This window comes from Hyposmocoma kahamanoa, unplaced genomic scaffold, assembly GCF_003589595.1.
Source record: "Hyposmocoma kahamanoa isolate Upper Pololo Valley unplaced genomic scaffold, ASM358959v1 263, whole genome shotgun sequence".
NCBI classification, from domain to species: domain Eukaryota; kingdom Metazoa; phylum Arthropoda; class Insecta; order Lepidoptera; family Cosmopterigidae; genus Hyposmocoma; species Hyposmocoma kahamanoa.
In genome coordinates, this window is record NW_020653766.1 from 3,558,972 (window position 1) to 3,575,760 (window position 16,789).

Sequence of the window (16,789 nt, forward strand, 5' to 3'; positions counted from 1 at the left end):
CCTACGCAGAAGCTGTATAATATACCTTATAAAATTTGAATAATAATAATACTTGAGGTCAGACAGTCGCCTTCGGTTCGGGTTTTCAAGGGTGCTCTTTTGAAGTTTTGGGATTGTTCAGACTCCACATGTTAGAGCTTATGAAATATTTATTTACATTTGATGTATTTATTTATAGTTTTATTTTGTGCATTCATTTTATTATAGACTTTGTATGTATTAATGTATCAACATTACTTAATATATACGTATTCGTATGTACATTCGATTTATTAAATTTATCTGTGTATTTATTGAGTATAGTATATTCCATTTCTTTACTTATCTATTTTTAGTGCCACCCCAAAAACCAACTTTCCTCTCAGATTTTCAAAGGTTAGTTGGAAGAAATCTCTTTATGGGATAAGCTCGCCTTTGCACACAAATATTTAAATTGTTTCTGAAAATTTGTAAGTTACTTTGTGGTACAATAAAGTGTTTAAATAAAATAAATAATAAATACTTTATTTCAGAAAAAGTTTCCATAATTTGTTAGTAAGACTTAGCAACTATGTTAGTAGGCACTTAAATAAATTACATTACAATTGAAATTACATTACATAATATGCAATTACTTAATTTAAATTACACCTATGACTCTTTGTATTAGATGCCTAGCAAGGGACTATCGAACCGGTTAACGAGTGTTATCCATATCAGTTACAGCTTCACTAATAGTTTTGAACGTCGTAAATGGCAAATTTTAAATATTAAACTTTCTGTAAAAATTTTAGAACATATTTCGTCAACAAGCCCACGGGACTCGTATCTACAAAGACCATTCATCGTTAAAAATTACCAATATCATAAACAAGGTTGCTCGTAGGCGGCTTATATTCAAATATTGGTACTACAGTCGAAGTCCTTGCTCACCAAAACTGGCAACTATGTGTCATGGTTATTTCATGACATATTAATACTGATTTGGATAATCCGTAATGTCAATTACTTGATTTAACATGAACTGATAAGAGGCCAAAGTAAGTAGCATATTTCTCCCATTTCGGTCTTAGTACAATAACCATACAGCTAATAACATGGTGTTGAAATTAAGTATCTATCTTTAGGGCTCTGTTTCATACCACTTTCTACTACACTTTCGGACACTTGATTCGCGCCTCTTGCATTTTCAAAATTAAATGCCTTCTAATAAAAATAATGATTGGTCAAAAAATACGAACAACAACAATGGAAGCTAGTAAATATCATTTCCAGAACTGTTCTTAAAAATTTGAATTTATAAAACATGTTTTAAATAACAATATTTTTGTATTCTTAGCCTTTAAAAATAAATATGCAAAGGAACTCGAATTATGGGTCCGGGAGTGTAGTAGGTAATCTGTATTATAATAAATAATTACTGATAATTAAAAAACACAGTTGTTAAAAGAGATCATTGTCAGATAATTAATGAAAACAATTGTATGAATAGCAAAACTGTTAAAACTTTGACAGATAATTAATGAAAATAACTGTATACATAGTAACACTGTTAAAACTTTGATAGATAATTAACCGTAACAGTTGTATAATAGTATAACTGTTAAAACTTTGATTTTAGCAGAAACAGCTGTTGTTGAATGCAGCACTGTACCGGAAAACCAGAATATCAATGTCATCAGGCTATCTTTCGCTTTAGGCAGGTAGACGGCGGGTGTGCATATGACCATGGCAAGAAGGTCTGTCCCATACACTATATAATCGATAATTTAATCCATGGAGACCAGAAAAAATATACGAGAAAAAATCCTTCCACCACTCTATATAATTGAGCTAGGAGAACATTCCTGTCCTCTGAAAGAGAAATAGTATCATAGTTGCGTAGTCTTTGAAACATGTGTGGTAAACGCGGAGAAATTTTGTTGCACGATACATTTTTTCTTTTTTATTTATTACCAGTCTTTTTTACTTCTCTTTTTTACTTTTTAATGTATTACATAGGTACAAAACAAGGTAACCCATCACAAAATATAAAATTTTTTGTCCTAAATAACGTTTGTTCGAATTTTCATTACACCGAAAACCGAATTATAACGAAACAGTTGTTCTTTCAGGATATGTTCAATGTTTATCGCAAAGACACGATTAGATTCGGTTAGGTTAGATTAAGTTGTAGGGCCGCGGGGGAAGAGACGTGTCGGTGTACTGTTGCTGCTCGTCGCGGTTGGCCCGTGGTGGGCGCTCCAAGGGACTCTCTTCGGAGAGTCCACGCGGATGCGCGTTAGGTGTTGCGGCGGACCGTGCCATCAGATCCGCCAGCGGGTCCTGGGGGAGTAGCCACTGAACTTCACGGTTGAGTGAAGGCCTTGGGTAGCGGATTCGGGGAAATTCTGTCTGGTGTTCGGCGAGACTCACATTCGGAGTCAAGGGACCGAAGTGCCTCTCTTTCTCTGTATTGTAGTATAGCATACTGACCCTTAAGTGGAGCGCTTCGCGATGCGCTTCTATGAACCGACATTGTTTACAACGTTCAGTACTGAATTCAATGAGTGCGAAAGAGAAATTTTTTAACAGCGCGACACGTGAAACAAAAGATTAGTATGAGGAAATTTAGCAAAATTAGAGCATAGTTTTTCGCGCGTATTTTGTTGTGTTGTAAAAATTCTTATTATTCAATCGTTGTTAAGAAGCGTAGTGTTGTTTAGAGGCATTGTTAAAAATGGAACACTATAATGTAAGTTTAATTTTTTATTAAACAATGTATAGGTAAGTGAATTCCCACTGAAATCTCCTCTGAGGCGCCTCTGTCTGTAAGCAGATTCCCCCAGATTATCAAAAAAAAGTTTAAAAGAAAAAACATTTTCCTCTCAAATGTCAAAATTAACCACAAAAGGAGCAATTATTACAACATTATTATTTAAACAATTGCCTTTTAGAAATATAGTATACTCTCTTACTATAAAGTAAGCTCAAACTAGTCCCGTGATGTATTTATTACGGACACCCCAGAGGAAATTTTAATTGAAATATCTGTAATAACAATCGAATGGAACCGATTTTTCCCGTAGACAAACAAGTAAGAAATGAAAATACGGTGAAACTTTGTTATTTTTTTAACGAGGTAAGTTTATTATAATTATTAATACAAAGATCGAACACTCAGAAAAAATTCCTTCGATCCGGTCGGATTCGAACCGACCAAAAAGTCGTTGAAAGACCAAGTACAAAGACACGACGCAAGCACATAGAAAAATTCATGAGGTCCGTTGGTTCGTTCCGTTGCTTAGTTGGTATAGCGTCTGGCACGGTATGCAAGAAGCCGTCGGTTCGAATCCGACCGGATCGAAGGAATTTTTTCTGAGTGTTTTTTCTGAGTGTTCGATCTTTGTATTAATAATTATAACAAACTAGTGGAGTAATTTCACAAAAAATAATTGAATATCAATTCAATAAAAATTTAATTAATGAGGTAAGTTTAGTCAATCGTGTTTCGGGTCCCGTAGTTCATTACCAGTATCTTCTGTTTTCATTCTCAACTAAAAAACTGCTCGAATTTTTTAACCGACCTCAGAAAAAGGAGGAGGTTCTCAATTCGACTGTGTTTTTTTGTATGTATGTTACGCGATAACTCCGACATTTGTGAACCGATTTTGATGATTCGTTTTTTGTTGGAAGGAGGGTACCTCAGTAGTGATTCCATTTAAATTTGAAGAAAATATTCCACCTCTAAGGGTGGCAAACCAGGGGACGAATCCTGTTTCGCGCACTTTCCGTTAACCGTTAATTCTATGAACTTTTGAGTCGTGCGCGTGATGGTAAGCTACACGCCTGTCGTTATTAGTTGCAGTGCCACTCAGAGCTTTAAATTGCAAAGATCCATGGGGCACTGTCAGTGCGCCCGTCACCCTGAGTTACCAAGTCCCATGTGCCTGTAATTTCACCAGCACTCTTACCCTCCAAAACCGGAACACAGCAATGCTCATATTACTGCTTGGCGGCAGAAATAGGTAAGGTGGCAGTACTTCCTTTGTACATTAAAACACACCCTACATTACAACATTGGTCCTTTTACTACTTCTGCTACTACATTTCTTCTGTGTCAACATTATGTATAACTTAGAATAATAACGCATAGAATGATAGTTTCATATCAAACGAACTGTCACAAGTGAGGCAAAAATCAAATTCATGTAGGCTAGTTTTAGTAGTAGGTTAGTTTTTGGTTTTAGTGAATATTTATATAAAAATACAAGTTGGAACGCGTTACTTCCTTGTGGAATGTGATGTTAGTATCTATTTTATGTTTGCCTGACGTATTTTTACACTCATTTACCGCACATTTCGTCATTTTTAGCTAAAATTCTTGAGCTCTTCGCGGTGTAAGTTGACCTTCAGCACTGACGGTCCGCCCGCTCGTGTAGGCCCATTGAAAGCGCTTCAATTTGCCTCACTTAGCGTGTGCGGACTAGGTTTCTATGCGTTATTATTCTAAGATGTATAACTTAAAACCGCTCGGCAGACACAATACAAAGCACACAGCACTAAAACAAAAACCCATCAACTTCATATCACAAAATACAAAACGGAACTCCTATTTAGCAACGTACGTAAACATTTGTGATGTGACAAAAAGGAGCTGACGTTTGTCACGTTATTACCGCTGCATAAACACTAGCGACAGTATTAGTTAATTTGGTAGATTTTGTCCATAACAAAAATCCAAACAAGCAAACTACCCTCATCTCACTAAAACATGCTTTCGTAGTCGTTCCTTAAATAACAAGATGATTTTATTCTGTTCTAATTTTAATTTTAATAATTAACTTCTCAAAATACATAATAGTGATGTCTAAAATGCAGAAGCAGTGTTTGTCAATCAACTTCAATTATATATATATTTTTAATTTACATACATAGAGTCTATTGTCCAGATGCCAGCAAAACTAATTAGGTTCACCGAGATTTATTTGCGAGCATCATTTTAATTCAATCGATCGCACTTTTTCGCTGCACTGATAGGTGGGGAAGAGATGTCTTTTTAATGTCAACTTTCTTATTATAAAAAGTAATGTTCAAACTTAGTTCAAAAAACAAAAGAAATCCTCTTTAATTCAGTACAAAACAGATTTTATTCAAAATTCTAAATCACAGCAACGAAACAAAAAGTTGCGAGTTCTAACCCAGCATTAACGTCAAAGTCTCATCTTCTATATAGCTTTCGTTTTATTTTAATACTAATTGACTATTCATTTATAAATATAAATCCATTTAAATACTTTAATTTGAAAAAGCGAAAGAAAAACAAAATTATTATTGTGTATCTCCAAACAAAGTAGCCATTAACATTCCACCAATCAGAAGTCGAGTTCTAAAACGCGCTGTTAAAGTTTTCCCACAAATTAAATGAAATATTTGAGTAAAATACACTCAGACGGGGTCAACTGCCTGGATGTAAGCTAGTTTGTCAAGCTAGTAAAAATAATTTGGCTATCTGTCGGTTGAGACCCGTTCTAGGGTGCCGACTTTAAGGGAAGCCAGAGGTCCGTCTAGACGTCAGTCCTTGACCCTGGTTCTTCCGATCCAGGTGGTAACTATGGGCGTTAAGCGTCCATAGGTAGTACAACCTTAGGGTTATCTTGACTCCACTTTTTGTCTCCATAATTCGCGGAATCTGTAAAAACTGTAGCGATTATTTGGCTAGGTTCAGATGGACGCGCATGCGTAAGGCTAGTAAACAGACCAGTGTCCTGATTTTGATTCAAATCCGAATTCTATCCGATCGGGTAGTCTCGAAATCAGATGTGTTTCTGAGCGAGAAGATGAACCTGATTCCTACTATATCTTTCTAATTTGTGAGTTAAATCAACTATTGTTTCGTTTAGAAATGTCAAAAGTTTAGCTGGTTGTGAATCGCAATTATCAGCCTCGACTCGGAAAAGACGCAGTTTCCGATCGGGAAAGGCAATCAAAATCAAGCTGCAGATCCCGTCTGTGGGCTAGTATGTCAGGGCGCGACTTTCGTGAGAGCGACATAAAAGCGCGAGATATTGATATTCTTTAAGCAAGAGTGGCTGTACCTATCGTGCTAGCCTTACTACCGTGCATTGACGCGCGTGACCATGCGTTGGTTTGGGACGCGGACGTTCAGATGATGACAGGCAACGCGAGATGCAAAAAGCAAAGTGTAACAACGAGACGTCCCATCGCGACAAAAACGCGATATCATCTGTGAAGTATTTCCTCTGAACTACACGTTAACGCGCAGGTAATGTAAATGTATAAATATTTAGACGCGTGATTTGAAAACTCGTGTAAAATTTTTGTTATCTGAACTTAGCCTTATTTGATTAAGTGTCGATAAGTGTAAGTACACATAGTGTGGAAAGCCTACCTCGAAAATAATAGAATGATTAAAAATAAAGCGCAAAAAAACTTATATTTACAAAACTTTTCTCTTAAATACACTGTCGTGTGTAAAAAACACGCATCAGTCTATGTCAGATACAGTGCCCCTCAGATCTTTGCGATTTAAATCTCTGAGTGGCACTGCAACTGTTATGGACAGGGGTGTCGCTTACCATCAGGCGCACGACTTGTTCGTCCCGTCCCTTAATATTATAAAAAAAGACAAACAAGAACTCTTACAGTAAATAAACTTAAATTGGTGTCGACTATTTGGAGTATCCATTGTTTTGTATCGGAGGTTTCTAAAATTTTAATTTATAAAGTACTCATATTCGATCAATGCGTAGTCGTACAAAATATTGTAAATTCAAGATTCATGATTTATCGAAAAATAGACTTAAAATAGTTACTATGTAAGCGCTTCTTCAAACACCGAGAACATAAAAATCCATAACGAAATCAATGTCTAGTGTGGGTAGTAACAATAAAACTTATATTCCTAATCTTAAGCGCGAAGAAACACAGTGTTCAAACACGCAGACAAAGCAATACAAAACATCCAACACAGTTATTAAAAAAAACACACAAACGCAATCCTAAAACGCGCAAGCAAAGTTTTCCCAAGTCTGTAACACAAATACATTTCTATAAATAGTAAAATCGGGGGTCCGGTTTCCAGAGGGGAGCCAGTTGGCACCAAGCTGGTCAGAGTTGGTGTTCTACTTCGTCCATTCCAGACTGCGGCACCGGCCGGGTGGTGAAAGCCAAAAACTCCTGTAAAGGCGTGATAGTCGTGTGATAGCCAAGCGCTTACAATGTTGAGATTAGCGGATTGATTGACCGCCGATCACCTTCTGGTATTCCTGGCGAACTAAGTTCATTTGACCCTCAAATTTTTGTTCGTCATCTTTGTCAACCCATTTATTGAGGAGTACAGCCCCATATCTTATTATATAAGTTTTTTATAGTGACCCTCTCTATCAACCTCTTGGTTATGCGGGAACGGTACTATAACCTGTACGAGCCAACATCCAAACCACAGATCAACCCGTTTGCATGGACTTCATTCAGTTCAGATAGGTATCGGAACTTGTTAAAGAGCCCAATATCTTTCTACATTAGTTTTGATTATAGTGACCCTCCACTATAATCAAAATAACTAGGCACTATAACCTGTGCGCGCACAGGAACCTTGTATATTTAGGTTCTGACCCTAGATCAGTTAGTGTACTGGCTTGTCACAGACCTCTGCCACTTGACTTCATCCGGTTCTCGAGAGTACGTAATACGGTACATAGTAAGTGCACGATGATTAAGTTACTTAAGAATACTTTTGCCAATAACCTTGCCGCTTACAAAAAGATTAAAAAGATAACCTTTTACTTAACCATGAGACGGATAAGATTCAAGTACATCCAGGTAGTCGCAGACTACATAATAAAATAAGTTATTTCCTACTGTAATTCATTTATTTATCTCCGACTTGCTCTTGACCGCTATTCGCTATGACATCATCTCGCTGACCTTTTCGTTTATTTTTGCACGTACGAGTATGCCTTTCTTTTTCGCACTCGCGCATATGTGTTCGGCTATCTCTTTCTTTCAGGACTAATTAAAAAAAGAATGAAGGGAACACAAAAGTCTTTCTGGGAATCGCGTTGTTAGCGTGAAAAGGAATGTGCTTATTTAAATATCAAAAACGAGGCTAAATAAAAAACAGTATTGTTTTCATTGAATAATAATTTGCAAATAAAACTATTCTTTGGCATGTATCTGAGTCGAGTTGGTTTGTTAGTAAAGCCAAATATGCGCCATTTTAGATCGGAATAACTTATTTTAAAAGATTATGACATTCTTATAAAAAACCGACCCCAAAATTTCGTGGAATTACATCTACATATTTGCCAAGTTTTATTGATACCGGTTAGTGCGCGAAATCCGTACATCCCCTAATAAAAGTTCGTAGTTCATGAACTATACATGCCTACAGTTGGCGCCACAGTCATGACACCTGCGCGCCACTGCTGCAGCGCTTCTACAAGCCTTTACAAACAATAACATTTAAAAGCATTTAAACACAACAATACGTAGGCAACATTTTTCGTATTTGCTCAAATAAAATAGTAGAATTGATTATACAATAATGCATTAGTCATTTATTACTCAAACAATGCAATACCTAAGCTATATTGCACACAAGTTACAAACGAAACACAAAAGACTGAGCAGCTCAATAAGGGACCTTAGGAAGCCATCACGTTTCTCAAGAGAAATCGGCTTGGGCCGCACATAGGAGCGAAAAAGATGTAGCGCGTTTCGCTCCGCCCGGGTGACGCAACTTTTGCACTTTTCGGTGTTATTGCATAGACATACCTAAATGAAATTTAAAAAGTGATCATTTAAAACATTGATTTACAATTATATGGACGTCGGGTCCGCGCTAAAAAGTGTCCGAACTTATAGGGCGTTAAAATCGTATACAGAGCGTCATTCACGCTTTAGTCTTCGTTTGTTCGACTGACAGCGAAGCAAGCAAAATTGGACAGTACTGCGATGACATTATAATTCAACGTTTTAGCTGTTTCATATTCCTTTACATGTCACTACGTTTAAATAGGTTGACTTGGGACATTTTTTTCGTGGTTTGTGTATTAGACCCGTCGTACATTTATTTGTAAGTCAATGATTTAAAAGCAAAAATAAGACATAGTAAAATTTAAATGTAAAAATTAAAACTATAATCTACAGATTAAAATATAAAAAACTAAAATATAATAAAAACCATATTAAAAATTAAAAATTTTACGTAACAAAAAAATTAAATTAAAAATTCTAAGCTTTGAATAAATAAACAATAATGCTTTTTCAGTCCGGTTTAAACCGATCGAGAGTCGATAAATGTGGTGAATCCCTAATTGTCAGTATAGCTAATTGCCTAAGTAACAAAAACTTTTTGTATTTATAATCTTTTTGACCTTTTATATCGTTTGAGATAAACTTCTAAATTGAACTGTTTTGGCGCCATTCCATGACTTTCTGGTTTGTCTATTATTATTTTGCTGTAGCAAATGTCATACACGCTTTGTCTTGTCTTGTTCAGTTATCATAAACGCCACGTTCTAACTCATTCAGTTTACTGCCTAGGTCTCAATCTTCTAATAAATAAATAAATAAATATAAGACTGGAAAGTTCCATCCTAACCGGTCCTCCTTCGGTCGACTAGAAGGTCCTGAACACTCCATCCTTATGCCGTTGATATACGACCCATTCGCACTAAGTGCTTTGCTTCTCCTTTCGGATACGGCAAAGGAATGGATACTCTAAAGGCATCTGTGTTTCCCGAAATAACAATTTGGAGTTATTCTAGGCTCGTGTGAATAGGCATTTTTGAATAGAATAGAATAGAATAGAATAGAATAGAATATGTTTATTTGCCAGAATACAGTAATTACAAAGGTCTTAAGTAAAATTAGGTACATTGTACTCAACCTGCAAGCAGATGTGCAAATATTAATGGGGTTCAATGTTTCTTTAGTCTCTATAGTTTCTAATTAATGTAATGAATTTGTAAATTCTAAGTATTCTTTATTACTATAGAAGCAATGTGTCAAAAGCCATTTTGTCAATTTTAATTTAAAAGTATGTCCTTGTAACAATTTAATTTCGTTTGGTAATTTGTTGTAAATAATTATACACATGTTGAAGCAGTTATTCTTATAAATTACTTTACGGCAACGAGGTTGGTATAAGAGATTCATAATTTTTGCTCCAGTTTGCCTTTGAATGACTTCACCGCGTGTTTTAAAATATTGAGGATGAGAGTTGACAAATACGCAGATATCCCTAATGTACATGCATGGCAAAGGTAATGTTCAGCCTTTTAAACAGCGGTTTGCAACTGTCATCGAACCACGCACCGCAAATTGAGTCATGAGATTGTGATCAAGCGTGTGTCTATTGTTTATAAAAAAAATACTATTTATCAAATACACTATAGAAAATCATATGATAAAGACATGTAATCTTTAAACTGAGCTATTCTTATTTATATTTCTAATAATATGTTGAAACAAACAGAGCTTTCGCATAGTCCTGTTTTTCAATCTCTGCTCCCAGTCTCTGTAATAGCAATTAACGTCACAATCCAACTTAGAGAAAATTTTAAAATTAACATGTTTATTCAAAGCCGATACCAAGCTCCAAAGGCTATCACACAAAGTTTACAACTGAATAAATAAACAAATGTCGATAATTTAATTAAACATTTTACCAGTTTGGTGCCTTGAACTCGGTGGAGCAAAAAGCACGTACTTAATAGCATTACCTACTGCGTACCAGTTTTGAAGAAGTTGCTGGTGAAATTACGGATACTTGGGACTTGTCAACGTTATGTCTTAGGGTGACAGATGCAGTGGCACTGTCCCTCAGATATTTGGAATTCAAGGTTCCGAGGGGCACTGCAACTGTTAGAGCGTTTACGCACTTCGTCAGTTCCGAATCCGAGAAATGAAGGTCCGAAATATCACAGGGATCATTTTTATCTCTAGGTATGTACTTACAAGCGATTTTTGTATTTTCTCGGATTGGAATCGGACATAGTGCACAAGTGACATCCGAAGTGGGTCCAAGTTTTCGAGATTTGTCTAGTCTCGGATTCGGAACGAATACGGAAGGGCAGCAATGCGCAAATGCGCTTATAGTTATGTGTAACGCTTACCACCAGACGCACGACTTATCGTCCCGTCACTTGGTATATAAAAAAGTCATAAAATCTGCGAATTCTTCGCGACGAAAACATGTTATAGAATACTCTAATTCATAAAACTGGTTCTCGCGATTCTAGTTTTTATCTTTGTTTAAAATATTTAACCAGTTTGGCTTGTATTCCAGTCTTGTGCACAAAATTACAATGTTATATAAGTGTTATGTTACAAACTTACTTAGTATTCTATGTTTATACAAGTGTCATTGTTTTTATTTTAACAATTTGTTATTTTCTGCCTTGTTTGGTTGCGTATACTTGCTTAAATTTTATTGTAATGAATCGACCAAAAACTCAGTGCGGTTTTTGCCATTATTTAACTTTAAATGAATAAAAACATTATTATTGTCTATGGTCATTTTGAAAATAATATTTCAGCATGCATTTTGGGAATAGGCGGGTTGTATAGTTGTTGTTCCAGTAAAATGTTGTTGTTGTTGAATGTTATTTGTTATCAATCTCTGTAGCATCGTCAAGTAAAAGGTTATCTACGTAATTTTTTTGTAAATTGCAAGTTTTTTGATGAAAGCATTCCTATGTAACGACAATTTTTGCAACAATTAAATGCCTCCGTGGCCGAACGGTTTCTATCTGCCACGCAGAGGTCTCAGGTTCGATTCCTGGGCCGGGCGAAATATTTGTATGACCTACATTTATTTCTCTCGTGAGTTTGGGGGTAATTTGTGGTTGTCTATGTGTGTGTCCATGGCACCCGCGACACAGGGTTTCCCTAGTGCGGGGCTATGTTGAGTGTGTGCGTTATTGCGTTATTGTTATTATTAATTTCATTCCTATCGTTTATCATATCTTTCATTACAAACAACTTCTACATTTAATCCCTTGCGTTGGTTGTGACTAAAAACCAGCGCCTTAGGGAACTTAGTTGAGACAGCGCCCTTTCACTGCTATGACAAAAAGGTTTTTTGTTCCTCTTGTATTTAATCTGTATTTGTGTCATGCTAGTGAATAGTGTTTGTCTATCTATCTATCTGTCTATCATTTTTTGTGTAGCAGTTTTCCCTATGACATAAATAGTGTTATATTAATATGACGCAACCAGACTGAAGATATCTGACGTAGACCTGTTAGGCTGCTAACAGATAGACTGCATGTCTGCAGTTGATTACAACCTCACGCATTAACTGCATGTAGTTGAAAACACATTTTTTTAGGTATTGTCATTCTTTTATTTATTGACAGTTATTCATTACAATTTGATTTACATAATGCTTAATGTCCTTATACAAAAAGCCGGCTGAAAAATGACAAGAACACGAAAAAATGCACGTGGATTGTACGTGGTTGCACGGGTCTATGGTACATGGGCTATAGTGTCTGTCTACTCGAGTGGGAGACATGAGAAGTATGTTAGTAAAGAAATCAACGCACTGTTAATTGTTTGTTTAATTACTCATGAACATAAGATGCCAAATAAGGCGCCTTGGCCAGTTTTATCTGAGACTAAAGGCGTTGTTACATCATCGACTCCCCAAGTGGCTTTATTTATGTCATAGATCACGAATTTGCGAAATTGTAACCTCACAAGCTTTGATATAAATTTTCATATTATAATATTCATAATATTGCGGTGCCCTGCAGGGTTACATGGCAGATCACAACAAATTGTATACCTACTACTACTACCTACCCATGTAATGCAATGATTAAATGAATATGAATATGAATATGAATATATTTGAGATGAGTACATCCAGTGCCGGCGTTAACCCATATAGCGCCCGTATGCACATCCGCGTAAATGTTTGTGTGTGAGCATATACATATGTATAAATGATGTGGATTTCTTCACATTAACAGATTTTCGGTGTCATGATAATTTACGGTTAAAAGTGTGTCTTGGAGCACTTTTTTAACTGCATACTTCGACAGTGTATGAATGTGAGTTAAATTGTTCACCTTATTGTATAATTTACAACTTAGAGCATTATATTGCTGTTTGGCCCATGTAGTGCGACATTTTACCGGAGCGCTCCCATTCTACTGTTTGTAGTAGCAATGGAGTAAGGTAGTGACTGATGTCTACGCAGAAGTGTCCGCAGTTTCTGCACATTCATTGTACAGGTTAGCAGTAGAGTAAATTGTAATAATACTTAATCAAAATATTTTTATGTAAGGCTCAGTAAAGCTCCTTGTGAAGAGTTCGTCCAGGGAAGTGCTGCCACCTTATCTATTTCTACAGGTATTTAATTTTGGAAGAACCTCTTCAACACACCTGAGAACACAACAGCAAATCGATTCAGAACCTTACGATAACTCTGTTGTCGACCGATTCATTAGATATCGTACGATTTCTTTTAATTTTTATTCACAGTAACCGAATCGAACGTCAAACTGTCGTATTCGAAACCGAACCGAAATGACGTCACACCCGTACGATTACTCGTACTTCTCGACACCGGCAAAGGCTACAAACGTTATTCAAAACACAGTTATGGAATGAAAGTTGCCGAAACATCCTACTATTTTAAATAAAATCTGGATTTTGTTCAATTTTATTAATTTATTTTAATGCGAGACTAATGCATTCCTATATTTCAGACCTTTAAAGTCTTAAAAATGTATATAAAGCGATTTCATTTTTTTTATAATCTATTTTCGCTAACTACACGACTAACTCCGTAAACGTTGTTGGATAATTTTTTTATTTATATTTAGATTGTATCCGAATCCCAATCGAACGTTTTAACTCGAATGTTCTGAATAGCTCGGAAAGCGCCCTTCGATTGGAGAACGATATCCAGTCGAACGATTCGGTTAAAATATCGAAGAGAAAATAAAGGATAACCCTAAATATTTTTGGTCGTTTTTGAAGTCGAAAAGAGGTGGTCAGAGTACGTATCTGGAACAATGACGAATGGCACAGTTTTATCTGCAGATGGTAATGAGATATGTAATTTATTTGCTGAGCATTTTTCGTCTATATATCGGGATATAGGAGACAATGCACAGAGTCCTTGTTCTGGATCGATGCAGCATCTTAACTTTAGCAGTGCTTGTCTCGCGTCTATTTTTGTTACTTGAGATGCAGTGTTGGATAAATTGAGAACACTAAATGTAAATAAGGGCTCAGGTCCGGACTCTATTCCTGCGGTTTTCTTCGCTAAATGTGCTGATAGTTTAGCTTATCAGTTGCAACTTATTTATAACAGATCTTTATCTGTGGGTATTTTCCCATGCTCTTAGCAATTGACTCAGGTCGTGCCAATTTTCAAATCTGACGACGAAGTGTTAGTGAGTAATTAACGGCCAATCTCATTGCTGTCGATTCCTGCTAAGTTATTCGAATCTGTCGTACACCCAATTATTAATAATCATTTTAAACAATTTTTTATGTATAAATCAACATGGATTTGTTAAAGCGAGATCTACGTGCACAAATCTTGTTTCATTTGTCGTGAGTGTAATTGGATCTGTCGATAAAGGTGGCCAAACAGACGTAATGTATACAGATTTTAGCAAAGCTTTTGACCGCGTATCGCACAGTGTACTGCTGGAAAAGCTTCCATCTACGGTTTTGGTGGAACAGTATTTCAATAGTTACGCTCGTATGTAAAGGATCGTTCATTTTATGTGGTTGTTAATGGATACAAGTCTAATATTTTTAGTATAGCTTCCGGCGTTCCTCAAGGGTCACATTTGAGGCCACTTCTCTTTAATATTTTCATAAACAATATTTCCGAGTGTTTTTCAATACCCTATTTACATGCAGATGATTTGAAATTCGCGAGAGTCATCGAATCTCCTATGGATGTATCTCTGTTGCAAGCTGATCTGGATAAACTGCAGGAATGGTACTCTACTAATCAGATGAGTCTTAATATTAACAAATGCTCACACATAAAATTTTCAAGGAAACTAAATAATATTTATTCTAATTATAAAATTGACGGACATTTGTTGCGGGAGGTGGATAATATCTGAGATCTGAATAGAAAATATCATCAAAAGGTCTTCCAAAGTCCTGGGTTTTGCAATAAGGAACGGAGAGGTATTCCGCTCTCCTGCTACAAAAATACTTTTATATAATAACCAAGTTCGCAGTATAATTGAATATTCTAGCCCGGTTTGACGCCCTCATTATGCGAATCACATGTTGAGGCTTGAGCGAATACAAAAGAGATTTCTCTGGCACTTAGCGTACTCAGTGGGGTTGGCCAGAAAGTTGCGGTCGTATTCCTATAGACTTGTGCATTTTAAAATCTTATCGCTCGCACAAAGGGGAGAATTATTGGACTTAACTTTTCTTTGTAAGGTTTTGCGTTCGTACATAGACTGTCCACAACTGTTGGCTATTTAACTTCAAAATTCCCTCCAGATACCCTAGGTTTACTATTGCTCCTTTAGTGCCACCATTCCGTAAGACCGTTCTGGGCTTTAATTCCTATATCCCAAGGCTCTGCAGACTATATAATAAGCACAGTCACGTATGCGACACATTTTGGCATATTAATTAAACCTTAATTAATTTTTGTTTCTTTTTTCCGCCATCTAGTTTGATGCTGTCCGAGACCCTTGTTCACTTGTATTTGTTGGTTTTGTTTGTATTACTTTTTTCTTTTTTTTAAATTTAAGTAGCGGTTTTTAAATTCTATATAATTTACATTTTACGTTGTTTTTGCAAGATGTGTTCACTCATAAGTAGTTGTGCAATTTAGATAAGAACTCCACCAAATTGAATTTATAGTATGTTACATTGTCTGTAAGTGAACCAATAAAAAAAATATATTTTTAAATTGCTTTTCACGTATGACCACATGTGGCTTTGTTATGTCAAAGGTAGGTACGATAAATCGGTCAGCCTTTTGGTTATTTTCCGTGTATAAAATTGTTCGAACGAATACATCCGTGCTCAGATGTGGGATATGCGCGCATTGACAGTGTTTTTAGTAATAATAACGCGCACACTCATAGCCCTGTCAGAAAATCGAGAATCGCGGGTGCCATGGATACACACATAGACAACCACAAATCACACCCAAACTCACAAGAGAAATAAATGTAGGCCATACAAATAGGTATTTCTTTCGGCCCGGGAATCGAACCCGGAACCTCTATGTGGCAGTCCAGCATAGTAATCGTTGTTGTAAAGTCTGTGTTGCAAGTTTTATGCAAAAGAAGGGCCTAAAAAAAACAAAAACGTCTTATTAAAAAATCATTACATCATAGGTGCTTCCATAGAAATGGTACTTCATTTTAAAGTTCATAAGAATGTTTTTCACTAGCTAATTTTCACCACGAACTGAAATAAACCGCGGCAAAGGGCCACATCAAAATGGTTTAAAAATAAATAAAACAGGTGCACTTTCATTCGACCTATTTTCTTAATTATACGTTTAAGAGTCTGTTACTATGGAGGAATGGTTAGGCTATAACTGTGTGTAAGGTAAACGAATTGACGCTTAAACAAGCAACACAGTACCCCAGAGTACCATTTAGTTTCATTTAAGCTCAGTTTAGTTTGAATGGAGGTAATTATTCTTTTATCGTTGTTTCAATTGTATAACGCACAAATTATAGTAATATAATAAAAATACCATTAATTATCTCCCAACAAGTACAAAATATTAGTACATAATTGAACGTAGAGCTTAGACATGAGAGACAGGAGCCCAAACTAGGTA

At 36.0% G+C, this 16,789-nt stretch overlaps 1 protein-coding gene across 1 annotated transcript in view; it reads right to left on the reverse strand.

Moving 5' to 3' along the window:
- LOC113228957 (proteoglycan 4) overlaps positions 1-2,448 on the reverse strand; it is a 26,284-nt gene extending 23,836 nt beyond the window's left edge. Inside the window, exon 1 of the mRNA XM_026462400.1 lies at positions 2,232-2,448. Within this exon, the coding sequence (XP_026318185.1) occupies positions 2,232-2,448 (217 nt within the window). The remainder of the gene's footprint in view (positions 1-2,231) is intronic.
- Between the last annotated feature and the right edge of the window lie 14,341 nt (positions 2,449-16,789).